Source organism: Bactrocera oleae, chromosome 6 (assembly GCF_042242935.1).
Source record: "Bactrocera oleae isolate idBacOlea1 chromosome 6, idBacOlea1, whole genome shotgun sequence".
NCBI lineage: Eukaryota > Metazoa > Arthropoda > Insecta > Diptera > Tephritidae > Bactrocera > Bactrocera oleae.
In genome coordinates, this window is record NC_091540.1 from 45295052 (window position 1) to 45317936 (window position 22885).

Sequence of the window (22885 nt, forward strand, 5' to 3'; positions counted from 1 at the left end):
TCGTCCGTCAAAATGCCAGAAGACGAATCAGAGATTTGATGAATGTCATAAGTAATATAAGTAAAATATATTTTCTGTTTTTGGCTTTAACTAAAGGGTGAATATATCTTCAAAATTTCTTAAATTCCATAATATGATACTTTCAGAGAATGTAAAATATAATCTACATTCTCTGATACTTTTATTCCATGTTTGCATTTGTGTTTATACCTGGTACGATCTTCATTTTTGATAAATTTGTGACGAGGTTTTATGCATTAATTGCATTGCGTCAACTATGGATTTAGTAGTCACCCTGCGTTTATGAACAGGGCGACATCTAGTGAAAAACAAAATAAGGCAAACAACAATAAACAAGTTAATCCAGAGAATGTTAATCAGAGAATGTTGATGAGTAGAGAAGGAGCAAATGTTAAATGAAAACTTTTTGCAGAGAATGTTGATGAGTAGAGAAGGAGCAAATGTTAAATGAAAACTTTTTGAGTACTCATTTGTAATTCCACAAGAGGGAACATCGAAAAGTATAACTTCGAAAAAGAAAAATACACCACGCAATGTGCGAAATGCTATAAATAGACACAACGAATATTCCTATATGAAAAATCGTTGCGCATACCTATTTAGATTTATGTTTTCAATTTCTATGATATGACAAATTTATAATTATGAAAAACCTTTTGAATTAAAAATCTGTATTACCGGTAAAAACCCCAGAATTCATAATAAAATAAACATTTAATAAGCTAGTTTTCTAACTTATGTATGTGCGTTGCGTAAGCAATATACTTATTAAACAAATAATAATAATAAAACGGTGGCTAAGCGGCCACGTTTCCACTTTTGTGGTGGCTTAGGTCGCAAACGCGAAGGAGTTAAGCTCATTCCGAATACGAGCATATACGTTCGAATCGTAAAATACATAAAATTAAAATTGTATTTAATTTTTTTATTTTATTAATTGGAATCTAGGCATATCATAATTCAATTACTTTAATAGCATATTTTACTTTCTGATATAATTAAAATATATCAGGGGAATATGTTCATATGTTTGGGTTTATTGCATATTCCTTTATTTATGCGTATTTACACAAATGTGATAATCACACATACATTCATGAGTACACGTACGCTGATGCTTGCTTCTTCTTGCCCCGCACAAGCAATGACTTTTGTCCACACTTTTTGCTTTTTGCGAGTAGAACGATCGCAGGCAAGGAGGGATTGGGGCGCACTGCCACATAATTATTTCAGATATATATTTTATTTATCGAATTTAGTTTAAAAACGATTATAGGTATGCGTTTATGTGTATTTATATATATATATAATATATATTATAGTACGAAAATAATTCATAAATGCATCAGTATTTTTCAATACAAATTAAGCAACATAATTATATACTAAGAGTCCTCAGTTAGAACGCCTCTGTGTATAGTGGCAAGCCAACGAAATAACGGCGAGTTCGCGCAGACATTGTGTTGTTGAAAGTAACCAAATGACGACAAACATACATATATACATATGAGCTCGCATACATATTGACGCCAAATTTTGCGCATCGTCGCGGAGTTGACAAAATTTGTTTCAATCGACAATTTTGCGACAATGTCGATCGGCTATGTTGTCTCGTTTGTCCTTTTTGCAGTGGATTGCTATTGAAAGTTGACTTATGCTCTTTTGAAATATTGCGATTACCAATTGGGCTGCATTTTCATAGCGTCGTATTTAGATAAAATGGGCTAAATCGAAAAACTATGAAACAATGATAATAAGTAAACATATAAAAGTACTATATGGACTGTGCTTAGAATATATAGAAGTAGTTAATGATTTCATATGAATGTCAATTTAATATAAATTTTGTAATTTAATGCCATAAATAGTGCATAATATGCAAAAATATAAATATTATTTAAACTCGCTAAGAGGTCATGTTGCCAATTCTCCTTTTTGAAGTGAACATCAGACAAATTCTTCAATTTCTGATTTTTAGCAAATGTTGTGAGGAAGCAGCTTGTGGGCAACATACAAACGCGAGGGGGATGATGAGTAGGATTTGCAGTGATACAAATTGTAAAATTGAAATTTTGCTGATTCTTCAATTTTACTTTCAATTCAAATTCAATTTCATTCATATCGCGCATTTGCGATAGGAATTCTATATGAAAACCAAATGTGGTTTACCAGGCGCACAGAAAATATAGCGCGGCGCAGAGTTATGAACGAGCGCACTTTGCTTTGAAGCAGACGCACGTTCCTTATGAATGAATTTGTTGTCGTTGTAATATGAAATACTTAGAAAATATGCCGCGAGTTCGCTAGAATATTATTGGCCGATGCTGGTGCGTCTACGTTTTTTTGTCACTTGCGCGAATGTTTGATTTTTTGCGAAAAACATATTGAGGGACATACATATGTACATATGTGTACATATATGCAAATATATTTGGACATGCGAATGAAAGAAGGCAATTTCAAGAATATTCACATATGGACATATGAACATTTGAAGCAAGTAAACAATAATAGCTGTTTGAATCCACCGATTAGACATAAGAGTTTGAATATTGTCTGTGGTGCTGCTTGTATAGCAGACTTCTTTATTGCAACGTGAAATATTTTGCCTAAGTTCAAATCCAATCATATATTATATAGTCCTTTTTTATTTTTATAACCCTTTTTTATGAATTGATATTTGAATTCTATTTTAATATTATTTCCCTGATTATTAAATTTTCCTGTCAGAAGTCAATTTCTTTCGTTTTTATTATTTCAATTTTTGTTTATGCGCATATCAAAGAACATCTGCGCATATGTATGTATATACATTTTGCTTATAGAGTGGTGTAGTTCGTTGCGTAAATTGACAGCAGTGGTGACATTTTATTTTCGAACTTGCGCGTTTTCGATGTTCCTTCTTAGCAATTAACATTTTAGTACTGCTAACATTTGCTCCTTCTCTACTCTTCAACATTCTCTGATTTAACATTTGCTCCTTCTCTACTCATCAACATTCTCTGGTACTAATTTGTAATTCCGGATGAGGGAACATCGAAAAAAATAACTTCGAAAAAGAAAAATACACCACGCAATGTGCGAAATGCTATAAATAGACACAACGAATATTCCTATATGCAAAATCGTTGCGCGTACCTATTTAGATTTATGTTTTCAAATTCTATGATATGACAAATTTATAATTATGAAAAGCCTTCTGAATTAAAAATCTGTATTACCGGTAAAAACCCCAGAATTCATAATAAAATAAACATTAAATAAGTAATTTTTCCAACTTATTTATGTGCGTTGCGTGAGTAAGTGCTTATTGAGCAAAGGATAACAATAAAACGGTGGCTAAGCGGCCGCGTTTCCACGTTTGTGGTGGCTGAGGTCGTAAGGGTGAAGGAGTTAAGCTCATTCCGAATACGAGCATATAAGTTCAAATCCTAAAACTCATGAAACTGAAATTTTATTTTATTTTTTATTTTATTAATTGGAATCTAAGCATATCATAATTAAATTTCTTTAATAGCATATTTTACTTCCTGATATAATTAAAATATATCAGGAAAATATGTTCATATGTTTAGGTTTATTGAATATTTCCTTATTGTGCGTATTTACACAAATGTGAGTTTTACACATACAATCTTAAATACACGTACGCTGATGCTTGATTCTTCTTGCCCCGCACAAGCAATGTCTTTTGGCTACGCTTTTTGCTTTTTGCGAGTTGAACGATCGCAGGCAAGGAGGGATTGGGGCGCACTGCCACATAATTATTTCAGATATATATATTTTATTTCGTTTCCACGACAGTCGGGTCTACGTAACCGGAACGGACCCGGATTTTATTCGGTCAAGGACGTCAACACGGCAGAATTCTGCCACTACAACAACAACAACCACTGTCGGTTTGTCGTTACCGAAACAGACCTGGATTCATATTCCATTGTATGGCATCAAGTTTTCAGCATTCTTCAAAAACTTTGGGGAACGTCTTATGTCGCATCGTCAACATAGCCAAACATAGTCTGATCATCACATCGTGGATGTGCTTAGGTAAGTAAACACAATTTTCAATTCGTTGCAAATAGTTATATTTATTTCTAACTAATTTAGAAAAGAAAGCAGCGAAAAATGCTAATATAATATGAACACTTAATGTGCAATCATAGAATATTAAATTGAATTAAATTGATATATTATTATAGTTACTATAGTAAGGAAGAAATTGAGATATATATACATATATGTATACATGTATATATATTTATACATATATGTATATATATTTATGCACATACATATGTATGTACAAATCTTTTGAAAGAGCGAAACTTGTATATGGCATTACAATTTTCACAAGAAATCATTTTCTAATTTTTGGAAAGATATACCGCGATTTATAATATCAGAAGGGTCCAACAAATATATTGAATTTATACTTTTATATACATGTTTATTATATGCATGTTTAACACGCGAAACGCCGGTTATAATTCAGCACTGCACACCGAAAAATTTATTAATACTGTTGAGCCGAGGCTGTTCTCAAAAATATGTAGACATAATGCAAATTTCCCAAATATGCTTCACTAACCGTTGTTTATTCCTAATTTCGCTTATACCAAGAGTCATTAAACTCGAACATTTTATACATACCAACATGTCTCCACTTGCTGAGCCAAAAAAACTCCTTATCTTTTTATTTTTTTTTTAAGACCTATACTTAAAGTCTGTTAATCAGTTTAATTTTTTTATTTTATTTGCCTTTTATTATGTATTAATACTCTTTATATATAGCCAAAAATTACTTAGTATGTACTTAGGCATAAGTTCAAACAAATCTTACATACATACATAGATAGATAATGAGGCATGACATACATAAATATGTACGTATTTTTTTGATGTAAACATTCAATTTATATCTTATCTATTCATTCAATACTTCAAAGAAATAAAAAAGTTCCGCAGTCGTCGAGACGTCTGCAGATAACAATCAGTCTTCAAGCCTCTTCATTCACACTCACTGATGCACTTGATGAACAGCTTGAGCACGACCAGATGGGTCTTCAGGACATCCCCAATCCAAACGTGGCACCCAACGTGTCACTGTCTGCGCTGCTGCTGTACCAGGGAATAGTTCTTCGAAAATTGTACGATAATAATAGGCTTCTTTAGTAGTTGGTGTGTTAATAGGGAAACGTACGGCAGCTGTAGCAAACTGTTCATCAGTTATATGTGAGGTCGCCACGCGACGTATGCTATCAATCCAGTCATAGCCGACACCGTCGGAAAATTGTTCCTTTTGTCGCCACAGTACTTCGTCAGGTAGGTAATTATTGGCAAAGGCAGCGCGTAGAATATGCTTTTCAATACGATATTTTTGTTGGTTGTCTAAGCAGTTAAGATTACCAGGTATTTTGTCCTCCGGTCTGACCGACATCACATAGTTCACAAAGGCTGTGTCGAGGAAAGGCACACGCAACTCTAGACCTTTGGCCATTGTGACTTTATTGGCGCGCAGGCAATCGGATACATTAATTAGTTCGACTCGCTTTACTAATTCTTTATGAAACTCAACTGGACTTGGCGCTTTGAAAAAGTATAAGTAACCACCAAATATTTCATCGGCACCTTCGCCAGACAAAATCATCTTAATACCAGTGCTTTTAATATAACGAGCCAATAACAACATTGGTAGACTACAACGTACCGTTGTTACATCGTATGTTTCCAAGTGGTAGATAATATCACGTATGCCATCTAAAGCATCGTCTATTTCGAATACTATTTCGGTGTGATCACTGTTTATATAGTTAGAAACTAGTTTTGCTGCTTTGAAATCAGGTGCATTTCGTAGACCCACTGAAAACGTTTTTAATCGGTATGTAGGATCACTTTCACGGCGCAATTTTGTCGCAATCGAAGCTATTAGACTAGAATCGACACCGCCTGAGAGCAGCGCACCAAAGGGGACATCACATTGCAGATGGGAACGTACAGCTGATTCTAATTTGGAGCGCAGAATTGTCAAATCTACCTCTTGGGTTGGTATATGTTCAATCCACTCCTCTTTGAAATATTTCTTAAGCTGTAAGTTATTGGCCTGTCCTACTCGCAGTTCGCCTGGCTTAAAAAGCTCCAAGTTCGGACAAAAATCAACGAGACACTTCATTTCTGAAGCAACCCACACATTGCCATCTGAATCCTCACCAATATATAACGGTATTATCCCAAAAGGGTCACGAGCAATCAAAATATTCTTCGTGCGTTTGTCATAGAGCACAAAGGCAAACATACCAGTGATATACTCCAACAGTTCTTCGCCATACTCTTCATAAAGCTCAACAATGACATTGCAATCACTTTTAGGTTTGTAATGAACACGCTTCTTTGCAATTTCCGCAGACAATTCAAGGTAGTTGTAAATTTCACCGTTTGCCACCAACAACACATCACCGCTTTCCGAAACCAAGGGCTGATGCCCTGATTTTACGCCAACAACCGATAGACGCTCGTGTATCAAAACTACCCCATGATCCGGCAGCACTTTTACGCCCGTGTCATCTGGACCTCGGTGCCTTTGTTTACCACTTTGACGATAACCAATTTCTCGCAAAGTATGCATACTACCATGAAAGATTCGTGGTGATATGGGTTCGCCATTTTTTGAAAATATCGCAAATATGCCACACATTTTTAACTTTAATACAATTGGATTTTGTTATGGTGTCTTCAATATAAACTTGCCGAATGACCACATATGTTTGGCGCGCAAAGCTTTATACAGGATTGAAATACAGGCGATATTTGTATGCCCCTTTTATAAAGACGCTCTTATATTAGTTGTGCTTATCATTGCACATGCCGGTGATTGTGAACGCGTCAGTGATTGATAATTCTCACATATTGCATTATACTCCGCTAATACTTTACCGTCGAGCGTTATTTCGCATTTTGCATCGGAGCTCGCCAAATCGCATACTTAAAAGCTGAGAGAAATCAGGAGTAGAATTTAGATTTTTCTTTATTATCACTGCTTTATAACGTACACAAATTTATTTATGATAATAGCACATTAATATAGTAAGTAGGGCTGCCACTTTAATCCATTTGAAACAAAGTCAATTGATCTTTGGTTCTATTAATAAGAGTGGGTAGACCTCAAATATTTGTGGGCTCCGAAACATTATATTATTCTTATATTCTCTTGTACAAATTTAACTGAAATCGAAATCTGAATATGTTCTTCATATCAATTCAAGGTGGGATAAAAAAAAAAATTTAATAAGGTATTTATTAATTGGTTTGGTAGGAAAAAATTTGTTGAGGCGGCAACACTATCACTCCAAGTACTCTTAAGTAACAAGTTTCTTATCAGCTCGAGAGAGCTTCTTGAGCAGATTGTTTATTGCTACAGTGAAATACCAATACTTTAAACATATATCTAGGAACAGAATAACATAATATAAGAACTGAATTTTTGGCACTTCGTTGAGCATATTTTAAGAAATAACTAAATGAAAAAGTGATTTAATAAAATAAATAAAAAAAAAATATTATAATTATTCTATATTACCTATTGTAGATTATATATTCATTAAAAATAAATATTCTTTGGCCTCAATATACTAACAGTCAACAGTTCTTAGTTTGAATTCAGTAATGATAAAGCTTATTGGACACACCTATAATTATATATTATCGTGTTAAGAACTTTCAAACACAAACTGGATATCGGCCAAATGATATCATCTAATAAATTAAAATCGTTCCAGAAATAGCTTTGAAAAATACTTTTTGTGTTATTTTAAAGAAGATATTTCTTTTTCTAAATTCTAAAGTAAATATAAAATCTTTCCAGAAATTTTTCTTTTAAAATGTATATATAAGCTTTTATATATAGACTGGTAGTTAATAAGACATAATCTCATAAATAAATGTACTTCTATTGCTTCTATTGAGTTGAAGGTTACTTTATTTCAACAACTGTTATCATAAATTCTTCGTATGCAAAATAAGCCATCAATAATTTATAAGCTGCTATTAACTGAGTACTTACATGTGATTAAAATGCGTCTGCAATCTTAAGTTGTTAATTATAGTCTACACGTGAATAATGTTACATTTATTAGTATCAGACCCTACAGGTAAATGTTTAAATGTCTGGCGCATTTCTGCTTGCTATAAGATTGCGAATTATGGCAGTATTCAATTCGATGAACTTTCTCAAACGTAATCTTACTAAACTTAAGAACCTTACTGATATTAAAATCCTCGACGCTGATATTAAGAGTTTTTATCGTTATCAATTTATTTTTGTTAAAATAGATCGAAATGATAGTGATCGGTGCCATAAACATTAATGTTTTCTCTTCTTGGCCAAGAAACACTTTTGTAGGACATTTACTTTAACAATAAAATATATTATAATGTGTTTATCTAAGGCGAATAGAAGGTTAATTGTGAAAATTATCGCAAAATTTGTGTACTTACACAAGCATATACAAAAATGTCAGTTTAAAGAGGTACAGATGAATTTGCCTTTGTTCTTTTTAAATTTGATTTACCTCAAATTGTACAGGTACATAAAAAGATAAAATTGTACATCTTTATTCTGTAATCTAATTCGTCGTTGTGTCAGATTGCTGCCTATCAATTTTCACAAAAATCTCATAATTGTTATTATATCAAAAAAGCTTGTTGAGTTAAAATTCTACCCACGCAATTTTAACATACTTTTTTTCTAGCAAAACTGATACACATATTTCTTAACTATACCCTTACGATAAAATGTTGCAAATAGAGTTACACTTGTAGATATTTTTTTAAATTATAGCCCTCAAAAACTTTGAAATAAACTTTAGACTGGTGGCAATCTGTCAATCAGCTGATATATTTGTTATGTTTTCGTTGTTCTTTTTCTTATATATTATAAATTCCATTAGACCGGTTTTGCTGCTAAAGAATGCTCAAAAGCTATGTAACTTCAATTTGTGTAACCATTCAGAGAGAGAATAAGTGGAGAAGAGAAAACTATCAAATAGTAAACAAACAGAAATTGCTATTAAAAATACCACAAACTACAGCTTACCTGCGTGAGCTTTCCACTAAATTAATCGCAACGACGACTTGAGTTTCACTTCTCAACGAGTAAAGCTTAAGGTCAGACGTTGATTCATTGTGTACGAGTGGTGTTTTATTTTGTAGTGTAATATTCTACTGTAATCTATTAAGTTTTTTAGAAAACATAACATAAATTATAAATAGAATACGCAATGTGGAAGCACGTAGTAACGGAAACCAGCAGGCAATGGGCTACAATAGGTAAACATCAGACGCGCTTATTGCGTTTTGCACCTGCAGCAACTTTCACTTTTGCACAACAACCAATTGCTCGCAAGCTGACGTCAACGTCAGCAGCAAAGCCAACACCTCCGAAGCACGACTGGAATCGCGCTGTTAGCGAGGCAGAACGTATTGTTGGCTACCCCACTTCATTCCTCAGTCTACGGTGGCTACTTAGTGATGAGATTGCTAATGTCGCTTTGCATCTACGAAAATTAGTCGGTAGCAATCATCCTTTACTAAAAACGGCAAAGTAATTAGATATATATTTTTAAGATTAAAAAAAAACATTTAACTATTAATTTGCAGACATTTGCTTTATAATGGCAAAAATACAATGCAAGCTTGGGGTCTAATTGTGTTATTGATTTCCAAAGCCGCGGGACATGCACCCTCAGTACCGGATATGGAACAAGATAAAAGCGCCGGTGTGTTGCACTCTCAACGTGCATTGGCGGAAGTTACCGAAATGATTAGAATATCTCATCTGGTGCACAATGTAAGTTTACTTTAAAATGTTATAATTTATACTTCAATAATCATTATAATTACAGAGTTTGGTAAATCTACAACCAACATCCGAAGCTGGAAAGGACACAGCATCTCATGAGGATATGGCTTTTGGAAACAAAATTGGATTATTAACTGGTGATTACCTACTTGGTCACTCCAGCGCTGAATTAGCTAATTTACGTAATCAAGAAGTAGTCGAATTAATTTCATCAGCTGTTCGCGATTTTTCTGAATCGCAATTTATTGGCGACCGTGATGAACAAAATAATCCACTACCTACAAAACCAGGATCTGAACCGCCTAAAACAAACGGTACAGCAACAACAGAAAGCATCGATTTCGACGTCAACGACGTGATGATACCTATGAATGTGCTGAAAGCTATGGGTAATCCCGAAAAAGAATGGGAATGTCGGAATATATTAAACGCGGGAAGTCTGCTGGGGAAAGCGTGTCAAGGTGCGTTAAAATTAGCTGGGCTAGATGAGGACATGCAACGGCAAGCATATCTTTTTGGTAAACATTTATCATTGGCATGGCAGGCTTGCTTGGATGCCGAGCCATTTCAAAGCACAACACTTCCTTTAGGTAAGTAAGTATTTTCTCAACATATTGCTCAAATAATGTTATATTTGGCATTTACAGATACTACATTTTCGTTGGTAAGTGCGCCGGTTCTCTATCATCTCGAATACGATCCTTCATTATACGATGAAATTGAAAAGGGTAAAGTCTCTGTGGAGAAAATTGACTACGCGAAAATTCACAAAGCAATTCTCGATGGACCAGGATTGGAAAAGACCAAAGAATTGCAACGTAAACATACTACCGCAGCAATAGGAGTGCTTGAAAAGTTTCCGGCTACTGATGCCCGTACAGCTCTTGAGAATATTATTCTTGCAATGCAGGATTTGTAATTAAAAGTTAGACTTCTTAATTACAATCAATTTATTGAGGATTTGCTTTTAGCACTTTTGTGCATAGTTTTATAATTATTTTTAATTGTCTGGTTTGTTGTTTCATAATGACTTTTTATATTAAGTAAAGCTAATAAATACTTAATTTTATAAATAATCTTTATTTTTCATAAGTAACTTTTAACAGAACTAAATGTCTGGAACGATCATATTCAAAATATTGTGAAAAGCTGTTTGTGTCGATATACTCAAATAGCCATGGTTTATGCATAGTTTGTTTTAAAAAATATTCAAACATTGGCGCTGTTGTGTCCAATTCCGTAAGTGTGAAAACGTAACGTTTCTCCAAAGCTATTAAAACCGTTTTATTTTTACCAGATAATCTTCCACGTTCAAAAAACACATCTATAACACGTATGAATGCATTAGTTAAATCATCATCATAGATCACATCAGCTGCCACTACAATATCACAATTAGCAATAGCCCTTAGCAGAGCAGGAGCATACTCTTCAATAGGCTTCAGAAAGTCGAGCTCCAATACATTAATGTTATTACGATTTTGAAGCAATTTCGAGTTATGTTTTACATTTTCACGTATTAAGTCTAATATCCCACCAACATTCACATCCGTACATACGACCTGTTGCGCATAGAGAGCTGCAGCAATACTTGTCAATCCAACGCCTGCACCCAACTCCAAAATAAATTTATCACGAAATTCGGTACGTTTATGAAAAATATAGTCAGCTAATAGCAGCGCACCTCTCCAGACTTGCAGTCCCACCAATCGTAATTCTGTGGCTTCAGAGTGTTCAATGGCAATCACACCATCTAGTGTCGATCCCCTTTTCCTTTGCACTATTAGGTCACCGTCTTTATCAACAAGCATACCGTTTTGGGCTACTACATTCTCATCGTCTTGTGGATATTTGAATTTAAATTTGGACAATACCCTTCCATTGTCGCCTTTGATTGAGTTATAGTTTGTTTCACCATAGATTTCACTGGTCACTTTATACATGTTTTCTCTGCTTATATAATATATTGTGTTTTACCTACCGCAAGCCCTTATTAAATGGCCCACATCTATATTTTGCACATCGTTTATGCACATAGTATTAAGTGCCCAGTAATTTGTTATGATATCGTTAAAAATAGACAAACTCTGAACTTGACCATCAAACAACACTACTTAGTGTTATTAGCTAAGTTCAAAATATATCGATAATAATTGAGATACTCAATTTAAGTTTTTTTTTAACCCCTCCTAGAATAAACTCAAAATAATATGTACACAAAAATGTTGAAATATATTGAAATCGTTAAAATAATATATATGATGAATAAATATCATTTATATTATGATTATAAGCTAAGTTTTATTCATTTGTAAAATTTGTACCATCGAACAGATAGAATCGAATCCCTGCAATCGCAATTTTATAGGTAATTGACAGTTGTTTTCAAAGTTTGTGGGAAAGACACAAAATTACCATAACGAATGTGAATATAGTAAAAGATGAAAAAGTGAACTGTCAAACGTGAAAACTTTGCAGAGAAGGAAAATATTTCGCCGTGGCGACATTTAGTTGCAAATTTTCTAATGAAGCCGAAATAAAATAGTTAAAAACTCTCAAAAGAACATTAGGCAAACACTCGAAAGTCATAATTAACATCGTTGACCAAACTGTTGGGTGAGTTACTGAGTTGATGATCGTCGAATCTGTGGGAAGGATACTTTCATAGTGTCGCGTGGACATGATCTGACAAAAATAAATGTGTAGCAGTTTTTCGCTCTTAATTAAAACATGGTTTAATTATATATCTGAATTGATCGGAATAATGCATATTTGTCAATTGTTTAGTTAAACAAGCAGAAATTTTTGTTGAACTTAAAATATTCGAATCTTGTGTTGGCATAATGGAATCAGCTAGAGATGTGTATTTGGCCAGTGATAAATACGTGGTTACTTGTACTTTAGGTTAACAATTCAAGTGTTTCAATGTATTGTGATATGTGCGGTTAGCTGTGTTATAATATTGTGTTTTTTCTGAGTTCTGAAGAATTGTATTATTTTGTAAATAAACGCCGAAAATATGAAACCCGGTTGCTAACATGACAATGTAAATATAAGCAACAAGTAAGACTTATTTATACGTCACTAAATTTAGCTGATTTTATAGCTGATCTGACAGAGAAAATCGCTTAAATGTGTATGAAGGAGAACGGGATTTATAGCGCTGTTGTCATAATTTTTTTGCTTTTAACCTGAGCTGTCAAATGAAAAGTGGAAAAAATTTTCAGCAGTTGAACGGACAAATAAATCGCAATACAAATCATTGAAAACTTCTATTTTTATTTAACAACCTACTAGGAAATAGATAAAAAAATTAAGCAGAGTGAATTGCAAAATAATGGGAACCTAAACTAATACGCGAGTGATGATGCACCAAATGTATGTAAAAGAAATACAGAAGAGAAGGGCTGGTTAAAAGTCTATCGAAGCAAGAATTTTAGAAATAAAACGCCTTTAATAAGTTATTATATTTATACACACATATTTTAAATTTCTATCTGAATTGATATTATCTTTTAGAATTGTGCCAGACGTGTGAAACAATAACAATTATTAACTGAACAGAATATAACAGAATCATTTTGTAAGAAAAAAATAGAGTTGGAGTATCAACAATTAAACAAACGACGTAGATAAGTTAAAGTACGTGCATAAAGGTGAATAAAAAATGTTTTGGGACAAAAGCTATACACCGTCACAGAATATAGAGGCGCTATTGGAGAAAGAGGTGAGTGTATATACATACATACGTATGTATGCTATGTATCACATATTGTGTGGTTTTATGGGCTTTGAAGAGAGTTAAAGATATTATGTTTCCGTGCTGTTGCACACGCAAGATTGTATAATTATTGCAGCAAATATAACTTCATTAACTTTACTAAAACCATGCTTCAGTGTTGCGGCACCAACTACACAAGTATGAATATAATTGTGTATAAATTTTGCAGAATGCTACTGTTGAGGAATTTCTGGACGATGATGATATCCTACTGGAGTGTAGATCACAAAAGAAGTCTATTGTTAATTAGTAAGTTAATTTTGCAAGATTTATTGATAAAATATATAGGAATTTTTTTAACTTAATTAAAAACAGTAAAATGTATATTTCCTTATAATATAGTTTCACTCGCCCTGATGTAATCATACGCCTTGTTGAACTCATTACGACAGAACCTTCTGGGGATCTACCTTTGGCACAAAGATATCGCCATGCGCATATGGCTTGTGAAATTTTAACGCTGTAAGCATCACTAAAATAACTTGATAATTTAATTTCACACCATTATTGTAATTTGTTTGTTTTGAAAATTTCAGCGGTTTGCCGTCCTTAGATGAGAAGCTTTTGTCTGATGAAGATATATTAAAAACCCTATATTCATATCTGGAAAATGAACCACCGTTAAATCCTTTGCTATCGTCATTTTTTAGCAAAACGTTTAGTATGCTCTTCACAAAAAAGGCTGAACAAGATTGGTTTTTGAATCAACAAATGTGCCTAAAACTCTTGGAATACATTAAGTCGCAAAATAATTTTTTGGATTTGATTTGTAAGCATTTTTCCACACCCGTTATACCCGATTTGATAATGCAAATGATGCGGGAGGTAGAAGGTCAAATGAAACGGAATTTATATGAAGTAAGTTGTAGCATCAGTTGTTACTATGAAAAATTGTTTACTAACACTTTATATATTAGTGGCTCACTGAAGATAAACTCGTAGAGAGACTGATTAAATTAATTGGCAATCCTCAAGAAACCGACAAGCATGCAAATGTGGCGGAATTTCTCTGTGATTTAATACAACAAGGTCGTTCTATGCGTTATATGGAGCAGGAGAATGACACGTTTGAGCCCACATTCGACGGTTCAAATCCAATTTTGAAATGCATCGAAAGTGAGCGCAATGTTGAAGCCTTGTTGAATGTGATTTTAGAACCAAACGCGCAAGAAAGCGCAGTCGTATCAGGAATATCGGTTGTACTTATGCTTTTAAAACCAGTGGTTTTTACGTAAGCTTTAGTATTTACATACAAAAAACGTACTCTTATTGATGTTTTATGCTTTCAGTGATGAACCTAATACCGATCGTATGAAATTCATACAAAATCGTGAAAAAGAGATACGTGAACAAATACTCTCTACTGTGATTTGTGTCATTGCACCGCGTCTTAAAGATTTCAATGAGTTACTTAGAAACCCGCCAAATGTTAGTATATATATATACATAGAAATTGCACTAAATTTATTGTTGTATTTATTAATTTTTAGAAACCTGAATTAGTGACTACTGCAGCCAAGTTATCACAGCCGTTTGGCATGACTCGTTTGCAAATCTGCCGTATTTTTACAGTATTATTGCAGACTAGAAATGAAACAATTTCAAAAGCGTAAGTATAATAAATGGATTCTTAAAATATACTTATACTATTCACGTTTTCCTTTTCGTAGTGTCTGTGAGACGGATTTCTTTGAAACCTTATTAACCCTCTTCAAGCAATATTGTTGGAATAATTTTTTGCATAGCGAAGTTGAAAAGTGTCTTCAATTAGTATTTTATACAAAACTATCGAATAACAATAACTCAATGCAAGGCAGTACAATTGTGAATGATGGCTCATTCAACAAAACGGGAAACAATGCAGAAAATACATCGTTTTTCGATTTCATTTTCAAGTCTGATAATAGCAAAGATGAAAATTTTGAAGTTAATGAGGCAAGCAAAAATGTTGAAAAAGATGAAAAATCCGTTGATAAGGAAGACGTCGAAATGAAAACGGAAGAACAAATTGGTGACGGCAAAGACGAAATAGCAACGGAAGAAAAATCCGAAAGTAATGAAACTGCAGCAAATGCTAACGCCATGGAAACAGATGAAGGAACTGTAGAAAAGGTGACAGAAAGCGCAGAAGCACCAACTACTTCAGATGTTGATGGGGAACGTAAGGAAGATGAGATTAACGAGCAAAACAAAACCAAAGCGCAAACCGACAGTGTTCCGTCCGAATTGCAAACACATGTACGTATTAATTTTTATTAATCTTGATTAATTTTGAAAAAATGTGGTAACAAATAATAAATGAGAAATATGTTGGCATTTTAGGTAATTGAAAAGTGTAAGCTGATTTCGAAATTAATCGACTGTTGGTCATACAACACAGAGATGGAGTAAGTAGTCCTGTTGCTTTTGTTGCGTGAAATCTGTATTTGATTTTAATTCGGCTTTATTTACTAAATAGGTCAGCCGAAAAAGGTCGTCGTCTCGGTTATATGGGACATTTAATAAAAATATTCAAACATATTACGAATAGTATATCAGAATCTGAACATATCGGTGCCTTAATTGAGAGTAATTTAAGTGATGAGTTTGAATTAAAATTGTGGCAATCAATAATAAACCCAACCGATGGTGATCTAACAAAGGCCTTAGCCACACAAAATAAAATGTTAGCGAATTGTAATGCCCATGAGGCGGGCGACTACAGTCCACATTTATCAAAAGATTTTGATAACAGCACTTGGGATTATATTATGTCATCGAATATGATGTAAGTTAGTTGCGAATAATATCCCATATTACTATTACCAATTTAATTATTTGGAAAATTAAATTTTTAGCAGCAATCTTGGCTTCAATGATTCCGGTTCAAACGTAAGTTTTATCTAATTGATGCCAATGTCATGTAGACAAACACTGTACAAAAACGAATTTTTTAATATACAATAATTGAAAAAAAATGAGTCATCAAATTGTATAAAAATAATTTTGTAACTGCATTGCATAGTTATGTATGTCGCAAACTAGTGCTTCCTTTTATCATTTTTTGAACAGTGCTGCCTAATTCACAAATTAATTTAAATTTTCTTCGAAAGTAGCTTAATAGAAATCAAATGTGCGGATATTATTTTTTTTCATAAACAATCATAACCAATACTTTTTGCACCATAATGTATGCAATGCATTCAATACTTGTAAATTTGTAATATTTTTAGTGAAGTTAGTTTTGTAATTATGCACAGGCACAGTTAACACTAATTAACATTTCATTTTCATTTCATTTTGTTATATCACCCTAAACACTTTTCACCACACGCTTTTCGAATAGACAATAAACACATTAAAATATTTACGAAAAAATCCGCTTATTACCATTTGAAAAGCCACTTATTCTCAAAACTCGTACGCAAAGTTGTCGAGTAGGAGAAAAAACTATTTTATACCATTCACAGTCACACACAGTAGTTCTATGTATGTATGTAGTCCTATGTATACATCTCACTTTCATTTCACTATCTGCTATCTTTGTCTATTTGTTGTGTCCTGAACGCAATGCGAAAACGTATGCCAACCACCATCACCAAATCGACAGGACATAGTTTTTGCGCTTGAACATGACATCTATCGCAATAATCTGCTCGAAAACGATGATAACGCCGAAAACGACCTTAATTTGTTTCAGTTCGGTCGCAATATTGACGACGACGATGACGAGGACGATGAAAACAACGCTGGCGGTGCTGGCAGTGGCGGTGGCGGTGGCGGAACCGGTTCCTCTCTCTTCGGCAAAAGTGCTGTTTCAACATCAACTCTACAAGCGTTCGGTGTAACCAACAATCCATGGGATGATATGGATCCGTTCACCGATCTAACTGCGAATAGCAATGCGACACCGTGGACAGCTGACTTCAATTCGGATAATTTTGCTGATTTCGATTCGCATTTCAGTTCGTTCGCCAATGATTTGGGCGAGAGTTTAGTGAGTGCGGCATCTACAACACCTGAAACTGCTGCAGGTAAAGAGAACAGCAATAACGCTGATGGCAGCACGAATAGCAGTAGCGATGTTATTGTTGGCAACCAAGAGCAACGAAACACAACCGATAACGGTGCAATTTTGAGTGACATCAGCCGTACCATCGCGCCAACTGTCACTAATAGTAAAACCGAAACTGGTTATGATAATAATGCAAATGTAGAGAAGAGTATAACGCTGGTAACGCAAGAGATTGGCGAATTTGCGGATGGTACCGATGTGGCAGATGATTTGGATGTGTCGAATGAGAAGGCTTTGGCCACTTCGTTGGTGCGTACACTACAGTCGGTGATGCAGGATTCTGAGGATGACTATGAGGATGATGAGGGCATGTGGACAAAACCGCTGGGCGGCAGTGCAGTGGATGCGCACGATGATGAGAGTGATGACAGCGATCATAAGTCCAATGAGCTGCGTTTCACCAATGGCCCGAGCAGTCAAGAAGTTCACGCAAATGATAATACACATAAATTGTAAGCGCTTCTTTCGTCTCCTTATTTCACTTTCTTCGAATGCTCTATCATTGAACGCAACAATGCCTGTGCCAACTCCAACTATACAAGTATATTCAATAACACATGCACTCGTTGCCTTACAAGATTAGATCATTGAGTGTATTTAGGCGCTTATCTATCGCAGAGGTAAAGCGTAGTTCCAAATAACTATTTTAGTTGAATATATATATGACAGAAAAATAAGTTTTAAGTGTGTACTTTTACGGTTAAATTTTACGAAATATTTACAAAAAGGAAAAACGGAATCCTCGTTTCTCAAATATATTTTTTTATTATAAATAATCAACGCTAGATGGTACAATTATTTTCTTATATTTTTATTCTTTTATTTTCTAATAATATGGGCTGTTGTATATATGGTGATCCCATTTGCAATTTGAGGTTATATGTTAGAAAATTAAAGCTAGTCATTTTATTTTTGTTCTGTTTCGTTTAATTTCATTTACTTGATTTTATTTTGAGCTTATTGTAATTTTTTTTTAATTTTTTAGTTTTTAATATATTATTTTAAATTATTTGTCTTTATATTTTTAATATTTATTTTTTAACTGTTTTTTAATATTTGTTTTTATTTTATATTTGTTTTTTTTTTATATTTGTTTTTTTATATTTTTAAATATTTTTTTTTCATATTTTAAAATATTTTTTTTTTAAATATTTTTTTAAATACTTTTTTTTAATATTTGTTTTATTTTCAATAATTTTATTTTAGGGCTGTTAAAATTTTTAATTTAATTTTATTCATTTTATTTTTTTAATATTTGCAATTTTTACTCGATATTTGTTATCTTTAGTATTTGTGTTTTTATTTATTTTATTATTTTGATATTCTTTTTTTTTAATTTTTAGTTCTTAATATATGCATTTGCTTAGTAATTGTGTTTTATATGTATATATTTTTTAATATTTGAATTTTAATTTTTTTTATATATTTTTAAAATATTGTTTGTTTAAATATTTATATTTGAAATATTTTTTTTGTTATATATTTTTTACTTTGTTTTATTAAAAAAAAACTTTTTCCTGTTTATTTTTAAAATTTTATCAACTTTTTTATTGATTTCTTATACTTTTTTATTTGTGTTTTAATATTGTTTTAATAGTTTATGTATGTATATTTTTAGAATTATTTTAATTTTGATATCTTTAAGTATTGTTTTGATTTTTTATTTCTTTAAGTATTGTTTTGATTTTTATTTTGGTTCGATTAACAAATATTGTATATGTACATATGTATGTACATAAATGCAAATATTAAGCTATAGAGTGAAAAAAGGTAGATGCGTCTCTCTTAACTACGTCTTAAATTAAGCTTCAAGAGCTAAAGGAAATCGAGCGGCAATTTAAAATATACATACATTGAAGAAATTCAAAAACAAGCAAAATAAAAAATGCGGACTTTCCCTTCATTTAGAAATTGCTATGATTACAAATTAGTATTTTACTATAATATGTATTTGTTGTCTGTCACTGGTGCTAAAATTAATTGGAACTACTGCTTTGTCTCTCGGCTGGTTTTCAAAGATGTCTAACATAAATTATTTGCATTCGCTGTTTTCAGAAACAAAACTGATGATGATGACTCCAGCACAATTGCAGCGGCGCACATAAATGATAATGCAGGCAGTGAAAATGTTCAAGTTGCCGCTACAATTAGCGATGCAAAACGCACAAACAGTTCCATATCTCTAGACGCCATCGCTGATGTGGGTTGCAATGCCACTGCGGTGGCTAAGACATCATCGACTAGTAATGCTGTTGAAATTGCGCCAACAACAACATAAATGAAATTGTGCTGGCACACAAACACATACACACATATGTATATATGTACGTGTGGTATACGCAGCCACTTACATATATAAACTTATACATATGCATATATACTATATATTATAAACAACAATAAAAATCGCTCAAAGACATGCAAATATACTGCAGCAAATTGATAAACTTTTGATGCGTCCAATGACGCTTCACGCCAAAGGTTGAGGTACCGCCCATGTATAAACTTAAAACTTACTAATTCAATCAACGTACATACATACATACATATAAACATACTCAAAAAAAACATGCACGCAAATGTACGTACGTCTACATTGACGCTGCACAAAGGTATTCTTAAAATAATAAAAATAAATAGTCACATGTAAGAGAAATAAAGAAACACTAACCCGTACGCCTGTAAAAACTGAAATATGTAGTAGTGAAAGTAAAATCGAAGAAAAACCACAACACTGTCAAAGTTCACAGTTGAGCGCTTGTGCAACGTCTGTGCGGAAAGGAATCAAGCTTCTCATCAAGAAAAAAATTGAACATACCCACACAAACATAGTACATTTCGCAACGAGTTCGTTTGAAACGATCAACTGCGGTGATCTAAAAACTTTATAATATTTACAAAAACAAAAATAAAAAAACAACAATGTAATGGGGTTATGTAAAGGAGCAGTAATGAAAACGAAAAATCATAACGAACTTACAAACTTTTACCTAAACATAAACGATCATATGTACGTTGGTGCAATTATGACTAGTAATGGTATTGTTTACCTAAATATTACTTAATTTTTTTTTCTGCATAAGATGAGACTAAAAATAGTATGTATGCACATTCAAGTAAAAGTTGAGGTTGTGTGCAGTAGATATAAATATTAATAAGCATTGTAAATCCATAATAATAATTTGTCTAAGTATTATGCTGGTAAGATAACACAAAACATAACCTAAAAATTAGTTGCTAAAATAACGAGCTTCGTTGGAATTGCACAAACGGTAAATGACACAAACAATGTTTAGAAACAAGTATGTGTGTGCTTTTGATGGCAAATAATATTAGTATGTTGCATGCTACAATAAATATTGATTAGGCCTACAAAATTAAGTATATTACAAGCGTTTTGTTTGTTTTTTGTATATAAAAAATAACAATGATAAATAATTGGCCATAAAAAATGTTAAAATATATAGACTGGTATGTGTATTTTCTTTTAGAAAACAAAGAGCTTTAAACGAAATTGTAATGGAAACTGACTTGAGTAAAGTTGTACAAAAAATTGTAATTTTTTTTTTTTTAAATTTTTCTTTACAGCATAAATTATATATGCTAAGGGAATTTAGTATGAATGCGCTTTATAACTACTGCATACACCTTGAGTGCACTTGAAAAATGTTGTTGTGTCGATACTATTATAAGTATAGTGGAATCAACACCAAATTAAAAAAAAAATAAAAATAAAAAAAAAAAACTTACCCGCCCAAATGAATCAAAGTATGTACTATTACTGCAGCAAAATCTAGTTACTTAAGAAATATAAAACAATAAAGGACAAACAACGAACGGACTGCTCAAAACGTACAGACTACCATATGATAACTGCATACATATGAATAAAACAATTTATGAAATAAACTTTAAAGCAACACATATGAAAAGTGCTTAAGAAAAGCCTATGAAAATAAGAAAATATTAAAAAAAAAACGAAAAAAAAAATTAGCTAAGCCACTCACGCCTAGTACACTTATACAAACACACACACACACATGCAGAGACCACACACCCTCGCTCTTTATGCCAATTATCTAGTTACGTTCTTCTTACATTTTATTATCTACACTACCACTATTTTAACAAGAATTGTATTCTTTCAAATGTGCTATTTTATTAAACCTTATATATCTTATGCTTTTATCATAGTACATGCATACATACTATTCACTATTTGTATACTTTAAAGCAAATGAACCAAGTGCAAAAATTAAGTAAATAAAAACAAAAAATATTTTATAGAACAAAAAAAAACAAAAAATATTGTTAAATTAGATTTTGAAATACAAAAAAAAAATATAAAAAAAAAATTATATATAAAAAATAAACTTATAAAAAAAAATAAAAATTTAAAACGAAAACTAAGACATGTAAAACAAGTATAAAGGTCACGAAAATACTTAAATGCCAAACTATGTATTTTAATTTGCTTTAAAATTATTACATATGTATTTGTATTTTGCCAAAAATCGCAAAGTAAAATTCAGATTGAGATTAAAAAATTATAATTATTTACGTTAAAAAAATTGGCGACATAACGCAATTCTTTTAAGCAGCCAGTTGAAAGGTGCACATATTTGTTACTTTTTTTTGCTATTCACTTAATATTGTTTGAACTTTATAAATATAACGAGCGCTGTGCATGAAATGTTAACTGTCTGTGACAGAAAGGCAACTTTGCATAAACGCATATGTCGATTTGTAAGCCTTCATATCAAATTTGTAATCAAAAATTTATTACTTAAAAAAATACTTCATTAATTGTCAAACCAAAAAGACATATAACGTGCACAGTGAGCGTAACTACACAAATAATATTTTGCCAAACATATTCAAGTACATGCATATTTATTTCCAAAAGCCGCTATGGCTTGCAAGCGAATCTATATATTTTTTTTTCTTGGCTTGCATTCGTTGCACAATTTTATATATTTACCTAATATTAACCCTTCGAGACAGCCAAACCAAATCTGCGTGCATTTTTCCTGTCGCCAAATGGAAGCGTTGACTTTTCCAAACGAATTTTGAAATCATTTATGTATGTATTGTATATGCTTATGAATTACGAGAATGTTTATATGAAACGAAAAAAAGTTTGTCAAAAAGTACAAAATCACCACATTCAAATGCA

At 32.5% G+C, this 22885-nt stretch overlaps 4 protein-coding genes across 10 annotated transcripts; 2 read left to right on the top strand and 2 right to left on the bottom strand.

The window, feature by feature from the left end:
- Positions 1 to 4763: 4763 nt before the first annotated feature.
- AsnS (asparagine synthetase) lies at positions 4764 to 7065 on the bottom strand. The gene has a single exon (XM_014239108.3). It carries the CDS (start codon positions 6710 to 6712, stop codon positions 5039 to 5041), a length of 1674 nt encoding a protein of 557 aa, XP_014094583.2. The 5' UTR covers positions 6713 to 7065; the 3' UTR covers positions 4764 to 5038.
- A 1878-nt stretch (positions 7066 to 8943) lies between these two features.
- Pdss2 (Decaprenyl diphosphate synthase subunit 2) lies at positions 8944 to 10950 on the top strand. The gene is made up of 4 exons (XM_036372398.2): positions 8944 to 9616; positions 9673 to 9862; positions 9918 to 10464; positions 10522 to 10950. The coding sequence occupies exons 1-4, from the start codon at positions 9294 to 9296 to the stop codon at positions 10791 to 10793; spliced, it is 1332 nt and encodes a 443-aa protein (XP_036228291.1). The 5' UTR covers positions 8944 to 9293; the 3' UTR covers positions 10794 to 10950.
- LOC106621689 (methyltransferase-like protein 22) lies at positions 10935 to 12010 on the bottom strand. Its single transcript, XM_014240647.3, has one exon. The coding sequence runs from the start codon at positions 11815 to 11817 to the stop codon at positions 10954 to 10956; it is 864 nt and encodes a 287-aa protein (XP_014096122.2). The 5' UTR covers positions 11818 to 12010; the 3' UTR covers positions 10935 to 10953.
- A 310-nt stretch (positions 12011 to 12320) lies between these two features.
- Positions 12321 to 22530, top strand: fmt (phosphatase 6 regulatory subunit 1-like protein fmt). 7 transcript variants are annotated; one of them, XM_014240208.3, is made up of 14 exons: positions 12321 to 12490; positions 13394 to 13601; positions 13825 to 13904; positions 13998 to 14117; positions 14192 to 14513; positions 14573 to 14886; positions 14945 to 15083; positions 15146 to 15264; positions 15326 to 15893; positions 15978 to 16042; positions 16114 to 16422; positions 16493 to 16526; positions 17245 to 18161; positions 19765 to 22530. In XM_014240208.3, the coding sequence occupies exons 2-14, from the start codon at positions 13542 to 13544 to the stop codon at positions 19985 to 19987; spliced, it is 3270 nt and encodes a 1089-aa protein (XP_014095683.2). In that variant the 5' UTR covers positions 12321 to 12490; positions 13394 to 13541; the 3' UTR covers positions 19988 to 22530. The 7 variants fall into 7 exon arrangements, with proteins under 7 accessions (XP_014095683.2, XP_036228285.2, XP_069968300.1 ...); XM_036372392.2 differs by having other exon boundaries at positions 16496 to 16526; XM_036372393.2 differs by having other exon boundaries at positions 12322 to 12490; positions 17335 to 18161.
- The last annotated feature ends 355 nt before the right edge of the window (positions 22531 to 22885 follow it).